General features: G+C 38.6%; 1 protein-coding gene across 1 annotated transcript; it reads left to right on the plus strand.

The window, feature by feature from the left end:
* Positions 1-435: 435 nt before the first annotated feature.
* On the plus strand, positions 436-27395 carry Gab3 (GRB2 associated binding protein 3; the record flags this gene model as incomplete). The annotated part of the gene is made up of 10 exons (XM_048796819.1): positions 436-760; positions 3566-3785; positions 4307-4785; positions 5982-6037; positions 6575-6794; positions 8577-8658; positions 9745-9847; positions 22709-22825; positions 24303-24415; positions 24513-27395. Coding segments are annotated over 10 exons (1740 nt in total), but the record flags the coding sequence as incomplete, so codon positions are not given.

Consider the following 27395-nt stretch of genomic DNA (forward strand, 5'->3'; position numbering starts at 1 on the left):
ACCTATAAATCTCTCCCCTGGCATTTGCCAGCTGCAAAATTGAGTTTCCAGTTGAAGAAAGACTTGCTGTTGGTCTGTTACCCTTCTCTATGCCCAATTCCCAATTGAGGCTACAGCAGACAGTAAGCACAATCCATGCAGGCTGGTCCAGTGGCATATAATGAGAGAGGGGTTCCTAAATATAAGAAGATGGGGAACTCAAAAAGGCTCTTTACTTCCTTCTCCAAACTGTGGGAATGAATTTGCATTGCTAAACTCTCCAAAAGTGACCCTTCCTCAAAAGCATACAATAAAGCAGACATAAGACAGGCCCTCGTCCTTTAATACAAAGTGTCTCATTATTGGAATGGCTGATTTGCTTCTTTCCTACTATCCTTGTCACAACATATGTTCTTGGCAGAGTCCAAGAAGTAGGAGAAGTTAGTCTGGTAATTCCTTGTTGAATTGCTTCTGCAGGCCTGGCGCAAACGCTGGTTTGTGCTCCGGCGGGGACGCATGAGTGGCAATCCTGACGTCTTGGAGTACTACCGGAACAAGCACTCCAGCAAGCCAATACGTGTGATAGACCTCAGCGAGTGTGCTGTGTGGAAGCATGTGGGCCCCAGCTTTGTTCGGAAGGAATTTCAGAACAATTTTGTATTCATTGTCAAGACTACTTCCCGTACATTCTACCTGGTGGCCAAGACTGAAGAAGAAATGCAGGTGTGGGTGCACAGCATCAGTCAGGTCTGCAACCTTGGCCACATGGAGGGCAGTGCAGGTAAGAGCAGAGTTGGTGTCTTGTGTGCTAAGGGGTGGCCTGGGATGCCGTGCCCATTGGAGAAGCTAATGCAGAAAGATGTTGAAAGGTGCCAAGCCTTTCTCCTTGAGGGAACTTTAGCTAATTTATATCAGAGGTATTCCTACTTAATTCAGTACAATAGTGGAAATTGCCCTCTTTCACCTAATTCTAGGATTCAGGTCCAAATATGAAAGGCAGAGCCTGTCCATACACTGAGCATTCCAGGTCTCTGCAGGGAAAATAAGCTATAAGTTTTCTCTGAGCCATTTCAGGGCTGTGGAAGAAATTGACCCAGGAGGAGCCCCCCCACACCCACACACACATACACACACTTTACCCTTCCCATGTAATATGCCAGATATAACCTAGGATCATAATTCCCTTCCCGTCATAGATTTTGTTGTTGAGCTCTCATTTATTGCTCCATGCTCTGATCCTGAAAATATGTTATTCAGAATTTCCTTTTAGCTTCTTTGTCTAGTAGACAAAATTTTGCCCCTAAATCCTCTGGTCTACAGTTGCTTCAACATTTCAGTAGTCACTTTCACCATTTGCTACTGAAATATCTACATTGTAACACTAGGTGGCGATGGACAGTCAGAGTTAGGTCTTACTCTACCTCTACCGCCTTCTCTAAGGACAAAGTCCTTTTCTTTTCACGAATTGGAGAAGCTTATTTATTGAGTGAGGCTATTGAATAACATTGGTGAACTTTGAGAGTGCTCAAGTAACAGGAAATGAAATGATGGTAAGTTCTTTATCCTTGGTATAACAGGTAAAGCTTACTTGCAAAGTCTGTTTCACATCCAAGAGTTACCCCAGTGACCCAAGAGGAACAGGAGTAAGTTAGATACCAGACAAAAATCAGAAAGCCTGCCCTGGTGTGAGGTTCAAGGAAGCCGGAAGCCAGAAACCTCCTCTTTCACACTCTTGGCTTTTATGAGAATATGAGGACAGAGTCCACTTCATTTGAAAACCATGGCAGAGTGACTTTCTTGTGGCTTTTCACATATAATAATCCTCCTTTTTCTGTGGGAGGTACATTTCAAAGACCCCCAGTGGATGCCTGGAATTGCAGATAATAGCAAACCATACACATACATACATGCACCATTTTTCCTATATATACATACACAAGTTTAATGCCTTTTCCATCTTTTTTAAATTTTTATTTTTTAGTTGTAGTTGGACATGTTACCTTTATTTTATTTATTTATTTTATGTGGTGCTGAGGATCGAACCCAGTGCCTCACACATGGTAGGTGAGTGTTCTACCACTGAGCCACAACCCTGGCCCCGCCTTTTCCATCTTAACTAAGCATTTATATACTATGATCATGACCATAACTTTTGCAGTTTGAGGTGCAACAGCAAAACTAGTACAGATTCATGTTCCAGGAGCACAGAATGATATGATATTTTATTATACTATTCAGAATATCCCACAATTGAAAACTTATGAATTTTGTATTTCTGGAACTTTCCATTTAATATTTTCAGACCAAGGTTGACTGCAGGTAACTGAAACTGCAGAAAGTGAGGGCTGGGGATGTGGCTCAAGTGGTAGTGCGCTCGCCTGGCATGCGTGCTGCCCAGGTTCGATCCTCAGCACCACATACAAACAAAGATGTTGTGTCCGCTGAAAACTAAAAAATAAATATTAAAAAATTCTCTCTCTCTCTCTCTCTCTCTCTCTCTCTCTCTCTTTTTTAAAAAAAACTGCAGAAAGTGAAACAGCAAATAAGGAGGAATGACTACATAGAATTTGGTTTTGTCTTAAGCAACTATAGAATAGTCAACACACAGTGTGTGTCCTGGCTAGTAGCTCTGTTAAAATGTTTTTGCATATTAAGTTATCTTATCCCCTTACTGGTTCTATGGCATATGTGTTATCATGTCCACTCTACAGAGAAAGAAACTTGGAGAAGGCAAATTGTAACATGCTCAAGGTCCCAATGGCCAGGTAGTACAGCTTAGAGGCAGTTCAGGGTCACTCTGACTCAGGAATCCTGCACTACCAACTTGGCTCAAAGGAAAAATAAATGTAGGCTTTCATTGGTCTTTTCTGATCTGAAGGTCTTATTGGCTCCTGATCCAAATTCATCTTGAGGGCCATATTCTTAAATGATGGGAGAATGTTAGACTCCTTGAGTAACACAGGCTTTTGCAGTTATCACAACAACGTGTTTTGTCACTTCCCTTTACATCTAACAATTATTAGCATGATTCTTAATGTAAATGTTATTTGTCTGTCTCCTCTGCTAGAATGTGAACTCCAGTAAGGGCAGAGCCTTTGTCTCAGCTGCTTGATGAGGGTTAGAACAATTCTGGTCATGTAGTATGTGCAATAGCAGGGATTATAGATAGATAGACATAAGTACATACATGCATAAGTGCATATGTAAGTATATACATATAGATTTGTTATGCATAAATACATATATATGTATATTTGTTGGGTAGATAAACAGTGATACAGGGCTGCTGTGTAGGGCCATAAAAAGCAGTTTGTAGACTATCTGCAGAATTTTAGGCCAAGAATACTTGGTTTTTTGTTTTGTTTTGTTTTGTTTTTACTCTTAATGGATTCAACACTTTATTCTTGGAACATTGGCCTTCTTTCCCAGACATTGTTTATAGCTTGGGGAAATGGTCTCTTTCATCAGTACAAACACCAGCTGTGATTTGCATCTTCTATTTGGCTTCTTAGATGCTATTTGAGAAATTTCAAGTGAATGTTATAGCCATTCTTAAAACACTAACCTGGGAAATGATTTAATCCAGCAGATTCCATGGAGAGCCTCTCTTACATGCCCTCCTCCCTCCAACCATCCTCTGCCAACTCCCTTCATACTGTCCATGCTGCCAGCTCCTCCTTGCCAAGAGATGACCCAAACACTAATACCATAGCCACTGAGGAAACCAGAAGTGAGTCAGAGTTTCTCTTCCTTCCTGATTATCTGGTTCTGTCCAACTGTGAGACTGGAAGACTGCACCATGCCAGGTATGCTTACACCTGGGCCTCTGAGCCCTATCTCCTAGCATGCTGTCCTCTGTTCACAGAGCCCACACTGCCTTCTCCTGCAGAATCTGTCTCTGAGATATACTCAATGTGCCTTCAAATCAGTCTGTTTAGTGGGAGTGTTTCCTAGTGGGTGTGTCTGCTCTCACCTCTCTTCTTGCCAGTGCTAAGGTATGGACAGATCACTATCAGCCACTATGAAAGATGAAGCATGCCAGATACTAAACAAAATGACTCATACATTTCAGCATTGTGGCTTTCATTTCTAACCTTACATTTTCATATGTATCTGATGCTTACAGGATGAAAAAAAAAATAATAAACTTTTTTTTTTTTTTTGCATCAAAGGGTTGCTGCAAAAAACCTGAGCATTTTAGAGGGAATGTAGCTCTACAAGTAGAACAAAAGCTGGTATTGGAGGAGTGGGAATGAGGCTAGCATGGGTTTTGTGGTGGGTGGTTGGCTACATTTCAGTCAAACTTAACATGTTTTTCTTCCCTCAGTCTTCCCACCAGATGTGATAGCTGGTCAAACTCAGACCGCTCACTGGAACAGACTTCATTTGATGATGTTTTTGTTGATGGCCTGCAGCCACTACCCTCCAGTAACTTGGTCCATTTCTCACGCCATGGGAATGGATCTCAGGAGGCATCTTCCATGAGGTCCCAGGCTATTATGATCTGGAATAGAGAAATCAATGGGCCTTCCAGGGACCACTTGTCTTCTTCCTCATTACTGGAAACATCCTTAAATTCCACCATTCAGGTAGAAAAAAGTCAACTTTCCTTGCCCTGCGCAGCAAAACAACTAGATGTATCCAACACTCCACCTCCCCGCCCTCCTAAACCAAGCCATTTCTCTGAACGGCGCCAAGAGGAGCAGCACCTGTGGAGTGGGCACAGCACCAGCAAGAAACCAGAATGCACTCTTGTGCCAAGAAGAATCTCTCTTTCTGGTTTAGACCACATGAGAACCTGGAAAGGTAAGAGTCAGATCCTAAGATTCAGGTACAGAGAAAAATTTGGACTTCCCTGCCTGGATCCTTGTCACACCTTGTGTCCATATGAGGACTTTTCCCACTTTCCTTGCTCAAACCAGTCTTATCTCCTAATGGAGACCTTGGAGGAAGTGCACAGCTGGAGGGCAGCACTGTCCTGATTCTGGGTCCCCGACCCCCTCCTTTGAATTTGGCTTCCAGAGATATTTAGATTGTCATAAAAGATAAAAAAAGCTGGAGCCCTGGTCCCTTGAGATTGGCTTGCCTATGTGAGTCCTTGACCATGTAGTAGGCCTTCCACCTGAGACAGAGCTTCTGATGTTTGTTTGGGTCACTTGGGGACACACTTGGGGTCTCTGTAGCCTTCAGAAGGTGCTCAATGCAAGTCCACACAGCATCCTCAGTGTGGCTTTTTGGTACCTCTTCTTTACTAGCTTCTCTGGATTTCTTCATCTTCCTGCATGAACTGACCAACCTAAGCCCTTCCTTCATGTCAGCCCATCTCTCAGACAGACAACAAAAACTCTCACTGTTTCTCTCCATTTATCCAAATGTAATCACCCACACACCACACTATCTACCAAGGCTATGTTTTAAAGGAATTACAGAGAGTACAAAGAATGCAAATTCATTTTGAAATCTCTCATTCTGACTGAGGAAGTCACTCTGACACAGACCTCCTTCAGGGTTCCTAGAGATGTGATCATTATACACTTCACTTCCTTCTGACAATGCCTGTTAAATGGATATATGCCAATCACACAACAGGTCTTAATGTGCTAATGTGTGAACAGTGACAAAAGTAAAAATGAAAGAATAGGTAAGCATATGTTATAATGTGAAATGAATAAAGTCAGTAGAATAATGGAGTATGAAAATGAACCAATAGTCTGAGATTTAAGAATAAAATGAAGTAATTTGATATGTCAGTATGAACACAAATAGCTAGGTTGTGTTCTTTTACATGACAGCAAACAAAGATTAAAACTAATTAAAATAGGATTTTGACCATGAAACAAACACCAAAACAACAGGGATGAGTAAAAGCAGGGGAACGTGTAAAGCTTATTGTTCTACCTCTCTGATGCTGAGTACAGGTCCCTGGGGTGTACAGGGACTTAGATTCTAATTTCAATTGATGTTTTCCTGCAGTTCTCACCAGTCTGACTTGTTTCTTGCAGCTGAGGTAGAATGCCAATCCTTAAGACACCGAGACAAGCGGCTTAGTTTAAATCTGGTAAGTTTGACACTTGGGTTCCTTCAAGACTCAATTTAATCAAAAGTAGCCTGACTCATATATGATCCTTTTTTTTCCTTTTTCTTTTTTTGTGGTGCTAGGGATTGACCCCAGGGCCTTGTGCATGTGAGGGAAACTCTCTACCAACGGAGCTATATCCCCAGCCCAATATATGTTCCTTTCAATTCTTTTGATATTCAGCAATCTGAATCTCTGAGAACCTTTCTAGTCTCTCTTTAAGACTTGAACTGGTTTGGGAACTTCTGAACTCTGTGTTCCATAAGGGCTCTGATGTTTTTAATTAAAATATCATACCAAAAATATTTGTATGAATTCATAACTCTCAGTCTTCCACCATCAGATCTAGGAGATTATCACCAGTACTCACACATTAGGTCCAGAGGCAGATCCTTGGGTAGAGGCTTTTCTAACTTTCCTGAGGAAGTTCAGAGTCATTCTTGGGTAATCTGAAACTAAAACCATATGCATAGCCTTGATGTCCACTGGTGGTGGTTTCCATGACCTGTTTTCTTGCAGCCCTGCAGGTTCTCCCTGATGTATCCCCCAGCTTCAACCAGTGCCGAAGACAGCTATGTGCCCATGAGCCCCCAGGTCATTGCCTCTGGTCTTGGACCCCATTGCAGCCAGGATGACTACATCCCTATGAGCTCAGGAAGCATCTCAAGCCCACTGCCTGAGCTACCTGCAGACTTAGAGCCTCCACCAGTGAATAGAGATCTCAAACCTCAGAGGAAACGTAAGGCACTTAAATAGGCCTGCTGTGTAAAAAAGGGGAGCAAGGTCCTTCCTAACTTTTCTTGGGAAGGAAGCACTAGAAAAACCATGTCAGAGAGCTGCAAAACATAAGGATATGAAAGAAATGGCTGGGCAGATGATATACAAGTCAAAAAAAAAAAAAAGAAAAAAGAAAGAAATGGCTAGAATAGAATGGGGAGATTGAGGGCACCTGCTGCTGCAGATTGTCATGATAAAGGAATCAGAGAAATTGTAGGTACTGTGGACCAGCAAATGCATCCTACAAAGCTAAGTTCATTCCAGAGAGCTCATCTTTGTCTGTTTCCCTAATAAAGTCCCAGGGATATGTGATGATGGGTCTGAATGGAACCCACCTGACATCTCCTCATTCATGCAACACTAAATGTAATAACAGTGCCAGCCTTATGGAAGGCAGCCAAGAATGACCTTTGACACCAATTCCTTAATATCCTTCATGGTCAAATATTATTTATCACTCACTGCTCTGTGTATGCCCATCAGCACAGGTGATTGGGGATGGGAGAGAACTTCTATAATTATCAGTCTGACTCCTGTGTGCACAGGGCACCTTGTAGCTCCTGTATGAATATAGCAGCCTCTCTGGTATGCTCAGCAGCATGGACAGACAGAAAAATTGAAGATAGAAAGAGAAAAGGCAGGGTGAAGTAATTTCAGTTTTACCCACCCTCACCTTCCCAGTAGATTATATGATTTTAAGAAATCATTTGGTGCAATGACTCTGAGGTCTGATATTCTATCTGGTCTGCTCATGCCTTTAATTGCTTTTGAGTAAAACTGTCACTTCAGGTGGCCATGCCCAAAGCTGCTAACTAAGGTTCCTACTCATGCCTTCTCTGTTCCAGTCAGATACACTTGAGTCTGAGTCAGACCACATTTGCACTTTTCACAGCATTGGCCATGGGTACAGCACTGTGCCTGGGGAGGATGCAAAGATGAGAGGCAGATATGTAAAAACCATCTAGAGGGAAAGGCAGAATTATGAAGTCAGTACTAAATAGGAGAACAGACCCTGTCTTATGAGGTGCAGAGGAAATAGCCTGTCCATTCTGGCCAGAAACAATTTCACAGGGACTTGTAACTTGAAAGTATGTATTATTGTTTTGCTCAATTAATTTTCTATAGCAGTGCCATTGACCAGAACTATCTGTGATAATGCAAACATTGCTATTGAACATTTGCAATGAGAATGGCGAGGCAGAGGAACTTAATTTTATTTTTATTAAATTTCAATAAATTTATATATATTGTGGTGTAAATAACCATGCATGGCTGCTGGTCACTATTTTCAGCAGTGCAGTCATATAGAGAATGGCAGAAAGAAGATGTTTGATAAGCTTAGGATTGGATATTTAGCAGGTAGGTGCAAAGATAGACAGCTGGGCCAGGAGGGGTTGGTTCTGGGATGAACTTTGCACCCAGGTGGGAAAGGGCAACTGGTAAAGCCAGGAGATAGCTGGTGGGTGAACCCAACACCTAGATGTCATGCTTCCAGGAGAGACCTTCCCCACAGGGACTTCATGACTCATGTGAACTTTCCAGCCCAGACCATTTGCTAGGTAGCAGTCCTTACTCACATGGAGTCAGAGAAGAGTAAGATAGTGAAATTCACAATCACTATCAGTGCTTTCTCTTGGCAAGTTTGGATCTGCTGTGCCAGGAAAAGAAAATGTCATGGTTTTACACTCTTTGGATTATGGCTTTGAATTTCTAAGAACTAACCATACTGTGTATTGTCTTGTAGCACGGCCACCTCCCCTGGACCTGAGAAACCTCTCCACCATCCGGGAACATACATCTTTAACCAGGACCCACACGGTGCCTTGGTAAACCACTGATTGTTAAAGGAGCCTAGACATATCCAAACTTAATTAGGTTTCTTATTGTTGAAGCCCATTTGATCTTGCCTAAGCTAAAGGACAACCTGGTTTATTATCAAGAGCTAAAGATGACTTACATATCACAAAGGAAGGAATATGACTGGGTTTCTTGGGATACTGGAATCAGGAATTGGAGTGCTATCGAGAACTCAAGGCATCTTCTCTCTTCTCTCACATTTACCTCTCCATTCATATCTGCTTATCTCTTTGTCTTTGTAGAGCTATTTTCTTTGTTGCATAATTTCTATTGCTAAAGATAGTGGTACTATAGCTCCTGAACTTATTTATATGCCTCAATTCCAGTGCTAACAGAGATGAGCTCTTTATCAATATCAAGTCAGATTTTGTGAGAGGACAGAATTATGTTGCCCAGCCAAAGTGGAATCAGTTATGGCCCAGGGGGCAGAGCCAGTACTACCAGCTGAACTTCCAGAAGTTCAACTTTGTGAGTGGTTCACAGGTTGGATAGACAAGCTCAAAAATGTATCTGTACCTTTTATGAGTTGAATTTTCAGAGTCCTGAGGCTAGCCCTAAGGTTTCCTAGTTCACTCTAAATGCCATAAGACAATCACTTTGTGAATCAGAATTGCACAGGGAGGTGTATTTCCAGGCAAAACTTCAGAGACAGCTTGTGCTTCTGACTCAGGAGTAGAATTGAAGGTGATTTACAGTTCTTGTTATCCTATCAAAAAGGAATGGCAACACTTTCTTACTTTTCCTAGTTTCTTTGGAAACAAAAGGGTCACAGAGAAGTATTTTTTGCTAAATGATATGATGCCTTGGTCTGTTTCTAGTAAGTTCATGACCTATGTCATATGGAGGGCCTGGGAAAAAGGAAGTGGGAGCCATTTGCTCCACAAGTGGGACAGAGCTGCTGCACAGTCTCTGTTTCTTTAGGAACTGCTTGGGCCGGAAGGAAATTGTGTCTGGAAGGGGAAGACTGAAGCCCCATGGGGCCATGTCAGTTCCTGGCTGCCTTTCAGAGCAGCTGTAAGACATTGCTTTGACCTCATCTGTATTTTTCTTCTTAGCAATCGAACCAGCTTTCTCTCTCCAGAAAGAAATGGTATTAATCCTACAAGATTTTTTGCCAGTCCTGTTTCCAGAGAGGAGGAAGAAAACTACATCCAAATGGTAATCCTATATTTTCACATTCTTTTACTTATCCCAGTATATATACTCTTGTGAGTTTATTATAAAGAAAACACATCCCTCAGAAATCTCTGCAAACATAAAACAATTACTTGATTGTAAAACCATGTCACAACTTTTCTAGATTGGAAACAAATCAATTTGAAGCTGTTTTTTTTATTTCTGCAATATTCAGCTAATCATACTATTTTAAAGCCACACTATTCAGAAGAACGTAGGGTTCAGGCCTGTATTATGGGGAAGGGAAGATGCTAGCAATTTCTTTCACCAGGGATGTGGGTGTCATGGTTGAATCCAATAGGTTGGTTTGTGATCCCCTGGATGTCAGAGTCTAGGCTGTAAAATACAAATAGTACATGCTTCCTTTTACTAGAACACCTGCCTCCAAATCTTCCTGGTGTGTTGTAGCCCCTGGAAACTCTCCTCTGTAGGGTATTTCCATAGACCTGACAACTCTATCTTTTGATTAACCCCACAATTCAAGAGTTACAATGTCTCCCTTTTGCCCTATTGTCTCTTCTGTTCTCTTCACCTTGGGGTCTATTGAGAGTGTGGGGTTTTGAAGATGCTTTTAGTACCTCTGGCTATTAATGGACACTTTAACAACAATTGTGCCCATTCTGCAATTTGGAAATGTAGGGAACTCTAGAGAGAACTTCTGTATGAACTATGAAATTAAAATGAATTATTGGTACATTATAATTATACACAACACTGTGATTCATTGTATTATATTCACACATGCACATAACATAATTTGCTCAATTTCATTCCCTAGTACTTTTTCTTTCCCTATCCTCCTCCCTACCCTGGGTCCCCTTCTTCTTCTCTATTGGTATCCATTCTATTTTCATGATATCCCTCTTTTCCCCTTTGTTTTTTTCCCTATCTTCTCCATATGAAAGAAAGCATATGACCCTTTAATTTCTGAGCATAGCTTATTTCTCTTACCATAATGTTCTCCAGTTCCATCCATTTTCCTGCAAATGACACAATTTCATTATTTTTATATAGCTGAGTAATATTCCATGGTGTATATACACCACATTTTCTTTATTCATTCATCTGTTGACAGGCACCTAGGATAATTCCATATCTTGATTATTATGGATTCTGCTGCTATGAACACTGGTATGCATATATCACTATATTATGCTGATTTTAGTTCTTTTGGATAAATACCCAGGAGTGGAGTAGCTGGATCAGATGGTAGTTTCATTCCTAGTCTACTGATGAATTTCTATATAGCTTTCCAGAGTGGTTATACTAGTTTGCAGCCCTACCAATAATGTAAGTGTACTAGTGTACCTTTTCCTCCACATTCTAACCTGCAATTATTATTTTTCTTCTTCCTCCTCCTCTTCCTCCTTCTTCTCTTCCTCCTTTTTCTCCTCCTATTCTTTCTCTTCCTCTTCTTCCTCTTCTCCTCTTTCTTCTCCTCCTCCTCCTCCTCCTCTTCCTTCAATTGAACCCAGGGGTACTTAAGCACTGAGCCATATCCTCAGCTCTTTTTTTAAAAAAATATTTTTCAGTTGTAGATGGACACAATATCATTATTTATTTTTATGTGGTGCCAAGAATTGAAAACCAGTCATTGCCTCACACATGTAAGGCAAGCACTCTACCACTGAGCCACAACCCCAGCCCTTCTCAGCCCTTTTTATTATATTTTATTTTGAGACAGAGTCTCAGTTGCTAAGGACCTTATTAAGTTGCTGTAGCTAGCTTTGAACTTGTGATCCCCCTAATCTCAGCCCCTTGGGTTACAGGCATGTGCCACCATGCCCAGCTTGTTATTTGTATTCTTGATGATTGCCATTCTAAGTGGTTTTATTTTCTAAGCTTTAGGAGTCTTACTGAGGAAGTCAGTGCCTGCACCCATATCTTGGAGTATTGACCCTGTGTTTTCTTCTAACATTTGCAGGGTTTTTGATCTAATTCCTGTCTTTGAATCACTTTGAGTTGACTTTTATGCAGGGTGACAGGTATGGATCTAATATCATTTTTCCATATATACATATCTGGCTTTCCCAGCATTTGCTAAGAAAGCTGTTTTTTTTTTCTCTACTGTATGTTTTTGGCTTCTTTGTCAGGATCAGATAACTTCATCTGTGTGGGTTTGTCTCTGAAACTTCTATTCCATTGATCTACATGCATGTTTTTATTCCAGTACCATGCAATTTTCATTACTTATAGCTCTCTAGTATAATTTCAAGCTGGGAAATATGTTGCCTGAAGCATTGATCATACTGCTCAGAATTACTTTGACCATTCTGGGACTTTTATTCTTCCATATGATTTTTTTGTTTTTGTTTTTGGTACCAGGGATTGAACCCAAGGGTGCTTAACCACAGTGCTACATCCACAGCTCTTTTTATTTTTTATTTTGAGACAGCATCTCAAAGTTGCTTTGGGCCTTGCTAAGCTGCTGAGGCTGGCTTTGAACTTGCAATTCTCCTGCCTCAGCCTCCTGAGCCACTAGGATTATAGGCATGCACCACTGCAACCAGCTTCCATATGAATTTATTTTTTAAATATATTTTAATTGCAGACAGACACAATACCTTTATTTATTTATTTATTTTCATGTGGTTCTGAGGATTGAACCCAGGGCCTCACATTTGCTAGGCAAGTGCTCTACTGCTGAGCCTGCATATGAATTTAAAGACTATTTTTCCTAGTTCTGTTGAAGAATGCCATTAGTATCTTGATGGGGATTGGACTGAATCTATATATCACTTTTGGTAATAGGTCCATTTTAATAATATTAATTCTGCCTATCCAAGAGCATGAGAGATTTTTCAGTATCCTCACATCTTCAATTTCTTTCTTCCATGTTCTATAATATTCATTGTAGAGGTATTTAGCCTTCTTGTTAGAATTATTCTGAAGTATTTTTTGAGGCTATTGTGAATGGAATTGTTTTCCTGATTTCTTTCTCAGCAGATTCATTATTGGAGTATAAGAAAGATGTTATTTTGTATCCTGCTACTTTGTTGAGTTTGTTTAGCAGCTGTAAAAGTCTTCTGGTAGAATTTCTTGTGACAAAAGTCTACAATCATTTCATCTGTAAACAGTGATAATTTGATATGTTAACTTTTTGTTGCTCAGACCAAAATACCTGACAAGGACAACTTAGAAGAAGAAAAGTTTATTTCAGCTTGTGGTTTCAGAGGTTCAGTCCATGGTTGAGTGATTTCATTGCTCTGGGTTCAAGGTAAAGCAGGACCTCATGGTAGAAGGGTGTGACACAGGACTGTGGCTCTGCTTGTGGTGGCCAGAAAGCAGAGAGAGTGGATAAGGGGAAGCAGAGAAGACACAACTTTCTAAGGTGTTCTAGTCAGCTTTTTTACTGCTGTGACCAAAAGTACCAAAAAGAACAGTGTAGAGGAGGAAACATTTATTTGGGGCTCACAATTTCAGAGGTCTGAGTCCATAGATGGCTGATTGTTGCTCTGGGCTGAGAGCATCATGGCAGAAGAGTGTGGTGGAGCAAAGCTGCTCAAGACATGGCAACCAGGAAATAAAGAGATCTTCTCACCATGGACAAAATGTAAACCCTAAAGGCACTCTCCCAGGGACCCACCTCCTCTATCCACATCCTATGCCCTTAACAGATACCACCCAGGTAATCCCTATCAGTCGATTAATTTACTGATTAGGTTAAAGCTGTTGTGACCTAATCATTTCACCTCTAAACCTTCTTGCATTGTCCTACACATGAGCTTTGAGGGAGGAACATCTCATATGTAAACCATTTCATAGGACATACCCCCAGTGATCTGCCTCCTCCAGCCACACCCCACCTGCTTGCAGTTACCATCCAGTTACTTCATTCAAACTAGGATGGACTGATTAGGCTACAGCTCTCATAATCTAATCATTTCACCTCTAAATATTCCTGTATTATTAATATAGGAGCTTTTGGGAGACATCTCATATTCAAGCCATAGCATTTGAATTCTTCCTTTCCTATTTGTTTCCTTTTACTTCCTTCTCTTGCCTAAGTACTCTGGCTGAAACTTCAAGTACTATATTGAATATAAGTTGTGATGGTAGACATCCTTGTCTTGTCCCAGATTTTAAAGAAAATGCTGTCAGTTTTTTCCCATTCATTATGATATTGGCTTTGGCTTTTTCATTTATAGCTTTTATGATATTGAGGTAAGTTTTTTCTATCCCTAGTTTCTTCATTGATTTTATCATGAATTGTTACTGAATTTTGTAAAAGAATTTTTGTGAATCTATTGCGATGATCATGTGATTTTTGTCCTTAATTTTATTTATGTAATGAATTACACATATTGATTTGCATATGTCAAATCTTTTTTTCATCCCTGGGATAAAACCAACTTGATTATGGTATAAGATCTTCTTAATGTGTTTTTGGAAGCAGGTCGCTAATATTTTATCAAGGATATTTGTGTCTATGTTCTTCAGGAGTACTGGTCTGTAGTTTTCTTTACTTGATGTATTTTTAATGGGATATCATATTAGGGTGATACTGATTTCATAGAATGAATTTGGAAATGTTCCCTCTTTTTCTAATTCATGGAATAGTAACAGCAGGATTCACATTAGCTCCTTTTAAAGGTTTTATAGAACTCAGCTGAGAATCTATCTGGTCCCAGATTTTCTTTGTTGGGAGATATTTTTTATTACTGTGTCAATCTTATTTTTTGATATTTCTCTGTTTAGGTTTTGTGTATCCTCTCACTTCAATTTGGGTAGGTCTTACGTGTCTAGAAATTTGTCAGTAGCTTTTAGATTTTCACATCATTTTAAGCTTTCACCACTTTCCCCCTTTCTCTGTCTCTGATGGAGATTGCTGGGACTTTTTTCCACATTATTTCAGCTCACCGTATCTGAGCTTATTTTCTGCTCAAACTTTAAGGTTGTGTTTTTTGTTTTTTTTACAGCATCACCTGTTTATCTTTGTGTGTGTATGTGTGGTGCTGGGAATTGAACCCAGGGCCTTGTGCATGCTTGTCAAGCACTCTTCCAACTGAGCTACATCCCTAGCAGAACCTGTTTATCTTAAGGTCAGTGGGAGAATTCTTTTGGCTCATTAGGGAAGAGCTTCCCCTCCCTCACTGACTACCATGCACACAACACTGCTGTCATCTGTTCCTTTTTAATTTTCTTTATCTTCGGGAAACTGATATTGTTGGCTTTCACAGGTTGTTAGTTCTCTGAGTTGCCTATGATCATTTTCCAACAGTCTCCCTACTTCAATGTTCTACTACAGAGCTGTTGATTTAATTCAGTCTCATATAGCTGCTGTGATATTGTGGGTTCCTATGAACTACCATTTGTTCTCCATCTGAACTATGAAATTTTGAAAAAAAATATCTTAGAAGGAAGATATTCAAAGCACTATGGGTGTATGCTCATCAGAAGACAATCCTATCCACCTATACATAAAGATAAAGGGTAATTGGACACTTAAAAATGATACTCTCCAGAAATAAATAATTAAATGGTTTATTTTGCCTTTTTATTTGATAAAATTGTGTTGTAAGTACACTTAACTATATGCAGATGTAAATGACTCATCTACAAATTTGATATGTTCTTCTCAATATTTTTCACACTTAGTAATGGCCCTTGGGAAACTTCCACAAGAAGACACTCCTGTAAATGATGCTGAACAGCTGTGCTTTGTCTCCAGAGAATAGAAAAGGGTAGTGATCCTATAACCTATTCGAAATGAGTACAGACTCATTCCAGATACAAGCAGTTTACTTTTGTTCTTTGCAGTTGTGAGAAAGACCTGTGTTTCATTAACAATGCAGTTTCAAATTCCTTGCTTGCCTGAGTTTGTAATCACTGATCAATGGCTGGCTGCATGCATTATTAGGCAATAGGACAGAGCATGTGAAGAGCCAGGAACACTAACTGAAGGTAGTTTGGAGGGAATCACCATAAAAAATTTTGAAAAACTATCTTATCAATTCCTTTTTTAAAACCAGTAATAAGATTGTGTCAAGTGACTTTCATTTACAGTTTCCCATGTGCCACATAGCAGCCTTATATAGTATTCAGAACTAATATGATTTATTTTTTAATTTTGCACATAATCATATGCATTTTTGAGGTAAAGTTCTGATCTGATTGTAAAAATTAAGGTCAGGGACTAAAATACAAGTTTTGTTTTATTGCTATACAAGATATACTGTATATTCTTGTGCTGGAAGCTTTGCATTACTTTGACCAAAATACCTGACAAGAACAACTTATAGAAGAAGAGGTTTCTTTTAGCTCATAGTTTCGGATGTCTCCTTCCATGGTTGGGCATCTTTATTGTTTGGAGATGAGGCAGAACATCATTGCAGAAGGGTGTGGCAGAGGAAAGGTGCTCAGTTCATGACAGGTAAGAAGGAGAGGGATAGCAGAGAGAAAATAAACCCTTTCAGGCATGTTTCTAGTGACCTACTTCCTTTATCTAGGGTCCACCTCCCAGTAGTTGATCCAGCTATCAATGGATTAATTAATAGATTAATAATTAATAGATTAATTAATAGAGTCCTCGTGATCCAATCATTGCTTAGAAATCTTGCTTCTGCACCTCAGTGCAATGAGGACCATGCTTTTAACACATGAGATTGGGGAGATATTCAAGATCCAAGCCATAACAATCCTTCTATAAATGTTTATAAACTTATAGAAAATTTAAAAGAGCAAAGCATAGTTTTAATTTGTGCAATTTCTCCTCTATCAATTTTTCAATCCCTATAATTTTCAACAGTTTTGTAAGAGCTTTATAGTTGAATTCTAGACTCTTAAATATCACATTATTATTATAGTTTTATAATATTTCTAAGATTTTAAATCTGTGCAATTTACTGTCTTGGTGTATAGTTCTCTGTATATGTAAATTTGTGTAACCACCACAATCATGACACATAGTAGTTCCATCACCTCAAAATACTCCTTTATGCCACACCCTCCCTCTACCCTTAACCCCTGATAACTGCTGATCTGTCCTTCATTCCTATCATTTTGTCTTTTCAAGAATGCCACAAGAATAGATTCATTGGGCTGGGGATGTGGTTCAAGTGGTAATGTGCTCGCCTGGCATGCGCGCTGGGTTCGATTCTCAGCACCACATAAAAATAAATAAAGATGTTGTGTCCACCGAAAACTGAAAAATAAATATTAAAAAATTCTCTCTCTTTTTTAAAAAAAGAATAGAATCATATAAGGTTCACTTATTTTACTCAGAATAATTCATCCAAATTTGAAATTTATCCAAATTTGTATATGTGTCAGTACTTCTTTCTGTTTTATTGCTGAGTAATATTTCATTGTATGCATGTACCACATTTTATCCACTTATACACTAAGGGATAAACCCATTATTTTGAGTTTGGGGAAAATTAGAACCATCATGAATATTCTTTTACAGTTTTTAAAATATTTTTACTCTAGCAAAACATACAGAACATAAATTTTTCTGTTTTAACCATTTTTAGGTATGCAATTCAGTGGCAATAAATACATTCATAAGTTGTATAACTATCACCACTATCCATTTTGAGAACTTTTTAATTATCTCAAGCATAAACTTTGTAAACCCATTAAACAGTAACTTTCCCCTTCCTCTCTACTATTTTCTGTCTCTGAATTGGCCTATTGTAGGGCCCTCATAAAAGTAGAATGATACAATATTTGTACCTTTGTGTCTGCCTTCGTTTATTTAGCATAGTGTTAAGATTCACCTTAATTGTAGCATATATCAGAATTTAATTTCTTAAGACTAAATAATGTGATAATTGATAATATGGATTATATCACATGTGTTTATCCATTTATCTACTGATGGAAATTTAGTTCATTTTGCCTTCTGGCTATTATGAATAATGATGCTATGAACATGGGTATACTTGTTCTTAGTTGAGTTCCTATTTTTGATTCTTTTGAAAATATACTTAGAAGTGGAATTGTTGGATCATATAGTAATTCTGTTTTTTGAAAGGATGAACAAACTTGCCTTCCACAATGTCTACACCATTGTATATTTCTACCAACAATGAACAAGTGTTCCAATTTTTCCACATCCTCACCAACACTTGTTATTTCCCCATTTTTCATAATAACCATTCTAATGGATGTGAAGTATTATGTCATTGTTGTTCATTCACTTTTTCCTAATCACTGGTGAGCTTAAGCATCTTTCCATGTTTTTGTTGGCCATCTATTTATCTTTGGAGAAATGTGTTTGAGTACTATTTTAGCTACTTTATTCATTGCTGTGACCAAACGACCTGACAAGAACAATGTAAGGTAGGAAAAGTTTATTTGGGGCTCACAATTTCAGAGATCTTAGTCCATACATGGCCAATTCTGTTGCCCTGGGCTGAAGGTGAGGTTGAACATCACGGCAGGAGGGTGTGGTAGAGGAAAGCAGCTCAGCTCATGGCAACCAGAAAGCAGAGAGAGCGCCCCTCATCATAGACAAATTATAAACCCCAAAGGCACATCTCCAGGGACCACCTCCTCCAGTCACACCCTACTTGCTTGCGGTTACCACCCAGTTAATCCCTATCAGTGGATTAAGTGCTGATTAGGTTAAAGCTCTCATAAGCTAATCATTTCACCTCTGAATGCTCTTGCATATTCTCATACATGGGTTTTCTGGGGACACCTAATATCCAAACCATAACAAGTATTTTGCTTATTTTTTAATTAGGTTGTTTGTTTTTGTTGTTGTTGAGGTGTAGGAATTTTTATGTATTATGAATATTAAACCCTTATCATCTGTACAATTTTCAATATTTTCCTTATTCTGTGGGTTGTCTTCTTATTCTCTTTACAGTGTCCTTTGATGTATAAAAGTTCATAAAAATTAATTTTTATGAACTCATATTTATCTTTTTTCTTTTATTGCCTTGCTTTTGGTGTCACATCAATGAAATCATTGCCAAAGCCAATGTTATAAAGATTTTTCCAAATTTTGTCTAAAAATTTTATATGTTTAGCTTTCATGTTTAGATCTTTGATCTTTTTTGACTTAATTTTTGTATATGGTATAAGGTTAGAATTCAGTTTTATCCTTTTGACTGTGGACTTTTTGTTTCCCTCATACCATTTGTTGAAAAGAGCATACTTTCCTCATTGAATGGTCTTGATGCCCTTATGAAAATCAATTGACTGCATTTGCAAGGAGGGTTTATTTGTGGACTGTATAACATTCCATTGGTTTACATATTCATATTTATGCCAGTACTATGCTATTTTCACTACTATTGTTTTGTAGTAAGTTTTGAAATAAGAAAGTATGAGACTTCAAACTTCATTTTTGTTTTTCAAGATTGATTTGGCTATTTGGCTTTAAGATTCCATGTGAATTTTATGGTAGACTTTAATATTTCTGCAAAAAATTCCATTGGTATTCTGATATGGAATATTTTCAATCTGCAAATTATTTTGGGTGATCTTATAATCTTAACAACATTAAGTCTTCCAGTCAATGAACATAGCTGTTTTTCCATTTAGTTATATCTTCTCTGCTTTCCTTCAGTAGCATCTTTGTAATTTTCAACATAGAAGTCTTTGTCTCCTTAGTTACATTTATTTTTAAGAATAAGTATGAAATTATAGGCCAAACTTGCTCATTGTAGAGATTTTAAAAATTATAAAAAGAATATGTTCAACCAAATATTTATACACAAATGTTCATAGCAGCATTTTCCATAACCAGAAAATGAAAATGACCTACACTTTCATCAACTGGTTAATTCCATGATAGAAGTTTATACAGCCATAAAAAGAAATGAAGTATTGATACCTGAAACAATCTGTTTTAACCTTGAAAACAATATGCTGAATAAAAGAAGTCAATTACAAAAGGCCACATATTGTATAATTCCATTTATATGAAATGTTTAGTTTGGCAAATATATATAGAGATTGAAATTAAATTAATGTGGTGACCTAAAGCCAGAGAAGATGAAGTATATTATTACCAATATTCTCGGAGGAATGAGCTTTATAACCATAAACCAGGAGAACCTATTAAATCAAGTGACTACATGCACTGATTAAAGGAGGAAATGATACTGATATCTTACTAGATGCAGAAAAAAAGCATTTGAGAGAACTGTTCATAAAAATAATCTATTAGTAAACAAGGAATAGGACTTTTCCTACATCTCATAAAAAGGAGTCTTACAGAATCTATAGTAGGTATCATACTCAATGATTAAATACTAAAAATCTTTCCTTTAAAATCAGATGCAAAACAAGGATGACCTCTTTTTTTGTGGTGCTAGGGGTGGAACCCATGGCCTGATACATACTAGCCAAGTGTTGTATCCCTGAGCTACACCTCATCCCAAGGAAAACCTCTTTAACTACTTCCATTCAGCATTGTATATGATAGAGAATAAATTAAAGAACCAAGAGGAATAATAATTAGAAAGGAAGAAGACTAACAATGATTATTCATAGATAAAGCAATTGTCTACCCAGAGAACCCAAAATAACCTACTTAGGATAAAGCAATTAATTAAATTATAAATAATGTAATTAACAAAATGATTAGAATTAATGAAATATAAAAGTTGATGGATATAGAATCAATACACAAAAGACAATTGAATGTCTATACAGTGGTAAGAAACAGAAAATTGGATTTAAACAAAATCTACCACCAGGTGTGGTGGCACACTCCTGTAATCCCAGTGGCTCCAGAGGCTGAGGTGGGAGGATCACATGTTCAAAGCCAGCCTCAGCAATGGCGAGGCCCTAAGCAACTCAGTGAGACCCTGTCTCTAAGTAAAATACAAAATAGACCTGAGGATGTGGCTCAGTGGTTGAGTGACCCTGAGTTCAATTCCCAGTACCAAAAAAAAAAAAAAAAAAAATCTACCATTTACAATAATAACAAATCATAGGTATTTTTAGATAAATCTAAGAAGAGATCAGTGAACAACGTTATAAGCAAAAACATTAAAACTTTATTGGGGGCTGGGGTTGTGGCTCAGCGGTAGAGTGCTCGCCTAGCATGTGCAAGGCCCTGGGTTCAATCCTCAGCACCACATATAAATAAATAAATAAAACAAAGGTATTGTGTCCATCTACAACTAAAAAATAAATATTTTTTTTTAAAAACTTTATTGAAAGACTTTAAGGATACTTAAATAAATGGAAAGGTAGGCCATGTTCCAGAACAAGAAGATTTAAATATTAAAGACATTATCATATCAAATCCCTAACAGCAGTTTTTGAGGAAATTTAAAGCTGATTTAAAAATGTGTATGTAAAGGGTGATGATTACACAAGACATTCTAGAAGAAGAACAAAATGGATGGAATTTGTCCGGCTCATTAACATCAACAATGATTAACACAAAGTAGGCCTGGTACAAGGATGAATAAGAAAAATGCAAATACTTCAGCACAAAAGCCAAAAACAAACAAAATGAAGCCCAAAATAAAACAGGCAATTCACAGAGGAGAAAATAATAAATTGCCCTTCAACAAATGAAAAGATGCCCAAGCTACTTAATAATCAGGGAAATGGGAAAAAAAATCAAATCACCATTAGGTATTACTTCACCCACCTCAGACTGGAAAAAGGTTAAAACAGCACTGACAATACCAAATGTTTGCCAGGATGGGAAGCAAAGGAGTTTCTTATACACTCCTGGCACCCATGCAAACTGGTGTATCTGCAATCACTCTGGAAAGTAGGTTTTTTTTTTTTTATTTAATAAGGTTGAAGATGAGTACATCCTATAACTCTGCAATTCTATTCCTGGGTGAATGTCCAAGATTCTCCCACGGGTGCAGAAATGCTCAAGGTGACATTGCTTGCAATAGCTCCCAAACTGGGAGCAACTCAAGTATATTTTGGAAGCAGAATGATTAAATAAATCATGCAATGAAATAATCTGTCCTGGTGGAAATGAGTGTGGTGGAACTAACGCATCGACATGGGTGAGTGTGGACTATATAATTTTGAGCAAAAATTGAAGCCATAAGGGGTTGGGATTGTAGCTCAGTGGTAGAGTGCTTGCCCAGCATGTGTGAGGACCTGGGTTTGATTCTCAGCACCACATAAAAATAAATAAAATAAAGGTCCATTGACAACTAAAATATTTTTTAAAAAATACATGATAAGGGGCTGAGGCTGTAGCTCAGTGGTAAAGTCCTTGCCTCGCATTTGTGAGACACTGAGTTTGATCCTCAGCACCACATAAAAATAAATAAAGATACTGTGTGTTCATATACAATTAAAAATATACATAAAATATTTTCTAAAAAATACATGATAAGATTCTATTGATAAGATATTCAAAAACAGAAGCTGGACAGTGTGTTAAGGATACTTGCTTGCTCATCAAACTACACTTTGAAAGAAAAGAAGTTGTAAACATAAAATTCACGATAGTGCTTTGTCTGTAGTGGGGAGAAGAGGAAATGGTAGAGGGGAGAGTCACTTCCCTAGTATGCTGCTTCTGAAGCTTGGTGGTGAGTTTCACTATAACTGTTTCTTTGCATTGTATAAAGTACCTTTAAATGCATTTGGGACACTTTTACTGGAAGTTTAGTAAGTGTAGTTGATCTTATCAAGAGTTAATCCCCAAAATATCATGAGCCTATCAGATCCATAAAGTGAATTCTTTTATGAGGGAATTTTGGCAAACCATTTCCAGTAATCGTATGGTTTCATATTAAGGCTGAATGGCTATATTGTGTTTGAAATGCCGTGCAGACAGGTTTGTTCAGGTCTTATCAGACCACTCTCTTGTGATCTGGTGGCAGCTACTTGGATGGAGCCACAACTTACCTTCCTCTCCTGACTCATTAACCAGAGTCCTGTGATGTTGTTTCCTAGGAGGAGCACCAAACAGCCAACTCCCTGAGCAGTGGTGCTCTTACCTGGACAAAGAAGTTTAGCCTGGATTATTTGGCCCTGGACTTTAATTCAGCATCATCAGCCCCTGTACAGCAGGTAGGAAGAATTTTATGTCTGAGAATTCCCAGAGAACCTCATTTCTGCTTAGATTTTTCTGATCGCCAAACCATGTGTGTTGTCTTTAGGAGGTCTTAGAAATACAGATGTGTGGGCTGGGGATGTGGCTCAAGCGGTAACGTGCTTGCCTGGCACGCGCAGGGTGCTGGGTTCGATCCTCAGCACCACATAAAAATAAAATAAAGATGTTGTGTCCACTAAAATCTAAAAAGTAAATATTAAAAAAGGAATACAGATGTATAATGAAAAATATTGAAAGAACCTTAAACCTTCCTTCCAGAGAGAATGGAATCCTAGTGTATTTCTTTCTAGAGCATGTTCTTTGCATGCATGTGTGTAAACAGATGTTATATTCATGCTTTTCTAGGATTCATACCCTAGTAGTTATAGAAAATTCATAAGACACAGAGGAGGATGGGCCAGGCATAGCAAGGGCCTGTTTAAGGAACAAAGTAACAGGCTAGTATGGCTAGACTTTATGCAGTGATAAAAGGAGCTGTAGTTGACATAGAACCCCTCAGTAAAGGGCCTTGAATTGCCAGGTTGGACTGTTTCAAATCCTTCAGATAGTATTTTCATCTGTAAATTAGGAATCAGAAATATTAACATCTACAATGAGAGCTCTTAGGAGGATTGATTGATTAATACCCATAAGTGATCCTAGCCATTAAATAATATACACTTCACAGTTTGAGTCATGGAATGAACTAACAGTGATAGATGGACAACTAATATATTTGAGTGAGGGATGGTCATAATCCCATAATGTGTCTAACAATGTATTATTTGGTGAAAAAAAGCAGCTCACTGAACAGAAAGTACAATATGATTCTCTCTCTCTCTCTCTCTCTCTCTCTCTCTCTCTCTCTCTCTCTGTGTGTGTGTGTGTGTGTGTGTGTGTAAAGAAAAAAAAACTCTGGAAGATCTCCTTCCCCTTTTGCTGAATGAATACCTACTTTTCCACATTTAATATCATTCCAAAAACCTGAACAGATACACAAGAAAAGCTGGTCAGAAGGGTGGGAGCAACAAGTACAAAACGCATGTTAGTCAGTTTAGGCAGAGTAAACAACCCCCAAATTTCAGGTACACACAGGATCAAAGGTTCTTTCAGTTGTTACTCATGAGAAAGCCTATTTCAGGCAGGGATATTGTGTTCCAGGTCATCTACAATACAGGGCTTCTGGCAGAGGAAAAAAAAAGAGAAATTAGAGAATCCCAAAATGCTTCTCTTCTCCTTAGGATTGGCATGTGTCAACTCTATTCGGATTCTATTGGTCCAACCAAATGGCTAAAGTTAAGAGATGTTCACACACATACATCTAGAGCATAATGTTTCTGCAGGAAGGAAGAGGGAATAAATAGTAAAGATTACAGTATAACCTACCACAGAAAGGTAGGCACTATCCTGATTTTTAAAAATTAGATGTAATGAAAACTTTTTGTCCTTCTTCAGAAACTTCTTCTTTCAGAAGAGCAAAGAGTAGACTATGTCCAAGTGGATGAGCAGAAGACACAAGCTCTCCAGAACACCAAGCAGGAGTGGACGGATGAAAGGCAATCCAAAGTGTGAGATGTGTGGGTCTGGGCCAGGTGTGAAACTGGGAAGCTTGGGGTTCAGTTTGCATTTTTTTTTTCACTAAAAACACACCAATGGTCAACACAGGTCAAAACCAAGAGAGAATGTGTAGTTTGTGTGGTATTGGCGAGAACTTTTAGGAGGAAAGGATCTGTTTATGCATTGGATGGAAAGGAGAATCCAGCAGTTTCCTCTCAAGCAGGTATGAAGGGGGCCAACCCACACCCCTTTACCCCCACTTCCAGAGCCTGTGACAGAAGGTCATTTCTCCAGCCTCAGAGATGCTTGCAATGGTTCCACCGTCACAAAAGGAAGAGATGAAGGGTTCCACAACCACAGACTGAGATGTAAAAAAATGCCATTAATTCAGGAATGGTAAGAGCAATAAAAACAAGACTTTAGAGAACATTTTTCCAAATATTCTGTTACAAAATTTTCAAATGGAGTATTTGGAGCAAAGATTGATGCCAGTATTACGGCCAACAGGCTGACATTGTTTGCCTCCAATACCTGAAATTTTGTCTGATATCCTGTGCTTTGATCAGAACCAAATTATTCTAGTAAAGTGTACCCTGAAGACCATTTTGTCATAGCCCTTGAAGACACAGTTCAGATCAAGCTCAGCAATGGTCACAGAATTTACACTCCTTACTCTTATGACTCTATCAGATCAAACATTTCTGTCCCTAAAGAGATGCAATTTGAGTGATGGGCAATGGATCCCAGGCTCCATGATGAGCAGCATATCTGATGACACTGGTGGCTATAAAGACATTTGTGTTTAAGCTGCTGTTCCATTGCTGTTGGCATTTTCCCAGCATGCTTTCTTATGTATCATCTCATCCCTTCCTCTAAAAGGCCCCAGAAGCTATGCATGGCAGAATCTGATGCTACTGCCACTTTGAAGAGAAGAAAACTGAGAACCAGAGAAGGGAACACATTGACCAAGATCACTCATGGGGCTAAGATACAGAGTCAAGCTTAGAGTTGTCCAGGCTGACAATTGCAAACTCATTCCACTATCTTATACTACCTCTGAGGAAATTGACAAAACTGATCATTTGGGGGAACACCTGCAAACAAAAGATGAGCTATCATCCCCTCTTCCTTTCATAGAGATCTGAGCAAGTGCTCTGATTCTTAAAAGGTATACATGTACAGGGAGGAGTTCTTTTTGCAATGTTCAATTGAAACTCTACATTTTCAGTAGTTACAATTAGAAATACCTCCTGATGATCTGTCTGAAATTTTGGCCAATTTTCCCTTCTGATTGAAAAATGACAGATCCTAAGACTTTGAACATTCCATAAAATGGGGGCATTGTATCATCTCATCCTCGGTGGATAATGGACCCAGGGAGCCCAGAATGAGGGTCTCAGTTGGGCATGGAATTTTATTTAATACCCCTTCTTAATCCTTCTGAGAACCTAGAGCCATAATACATATCTGAACAATGAGGAACTAAACAGATACTGTATAAGGATTGACCAAATAGGAAGCAAACACTCACTGCAGTTGGTGCAGTTGTACGCTTTACCACAGGATTTCAGGGTTTCAACTGACTGAATGGTAAGAAAATATGTAAGTCTTGTTTTTTCAGACCATACAAGAAGTCACTTTGATTTTCATAGCAGTAGATTCTGGTGACATCATTTTCCTTGTGTTGTAAAGCAGGGAAAATTGCCAAGTACTTTAAACTGAGTCCAGGGTCCCTAATGAACCTAGACAAAGCAAGGAGAAGGCTCCCCAGTCCTTGTATCTCACAGCCACCTCCATATCACAACAAAACATAGGCCAGAGCCTGTAAGGAGCTGCCTTCTTCCTCATGTGTGTGACAAAAAAAATCACAGAGTCACAGGAAAAGAACCAGGGCTACAGATTGCCATTTCCTGTAGATGGTAGCTTTATGTGGAGGGGGGGATTGTGTTTGGATCTTTAATTACCTGGAAAAAGGCTGCTACAGAAAAATCGTAGCCCTGGGGGTCAAGAATGACACCAGATTGAAGAAGAAAAACTATAGCTGAAATTATGTCAGTAGTGAAATATCATTGAATTGGTGAAAGAAAGGAAGAAAAAAGAAATCTCTTTCCTACAAAGCATTTCCAAGAATGTATTTATAAATGAAGCAATATACACAAGAGTAGTATGACTTGTTTGGATGTGATTAATTAAAAACAGGAATGCTCCGAATAGGTGCTCTCTATGTTAAAGGTTGACACCATTCATCATTTCCAGGGTATATGCAATTATGTCCTGCTTTGACAAAACTACTAAAGGATGGCTATGCAAAAATCATGATGATGCAGGCAAAGAAAGTACAGGTAGTTTTTGAGCTGACAGCAGCATATGCTCCTGAGGAAGGCACCATTAAGTCAAAATGGTGCCAGCACAATTGATATATATATATATATATANGCTTTTGTTATATAAAAGACAGGGCTGTGTTTCTGACCAAGGGCCGGGGGTTTGTTACACAATGATAGCAGAAACCATTATGGTATGTCTTTACACTGAACAGTAGATCTTTCCTGAAAGGCTCTGGAATCAATATAACAGGGCAACACAGCAATTAATCCCTCATTTCTATTAGCTTCTGTTTCTTTCATTTCCAGTGCATGATGGAAAACAGAAGGGTCTCAACTCTGAAATCACAAACCCAGGAATAGAGGGAGTTAAGCATTCCTTGGGGAGGGAGGAACCCTGAGGCCCAGCACACAGCCTGGATATAAAGGCACAGAGCTATCCAGTTAGTGTCACTGTATAGGCCATTTCATGGAGCAAGGATCAGCTGAATCATTATGATGTATAGGTCCATGTTCAGACTGAAGGCTCTCCTCAGGCCTGCCTTTCTCCTCCTTGCTCCCTGTTTATACCAACTTTGTACCTACAATCACACAGATTTTTCAAATTCACTCTGCTCTTACTGTTTAATTTCTGGCATTAATAAAGTCTTATACGGAGAAATCACAA

This window comes from Marmota marmota, unplaced genomic scaffold, assembly GCF_001458135.2.
Source record: "Marmota marmota marmota unplaced genomic scaffold, marMar, whole genome shotgun sequence".
Taxonomy (NCBI): Eukaryota; Metazoa; Chordata; class Mammalia; order Rodentia; family Sciuridae; genus Marmota; species Marmota marmota.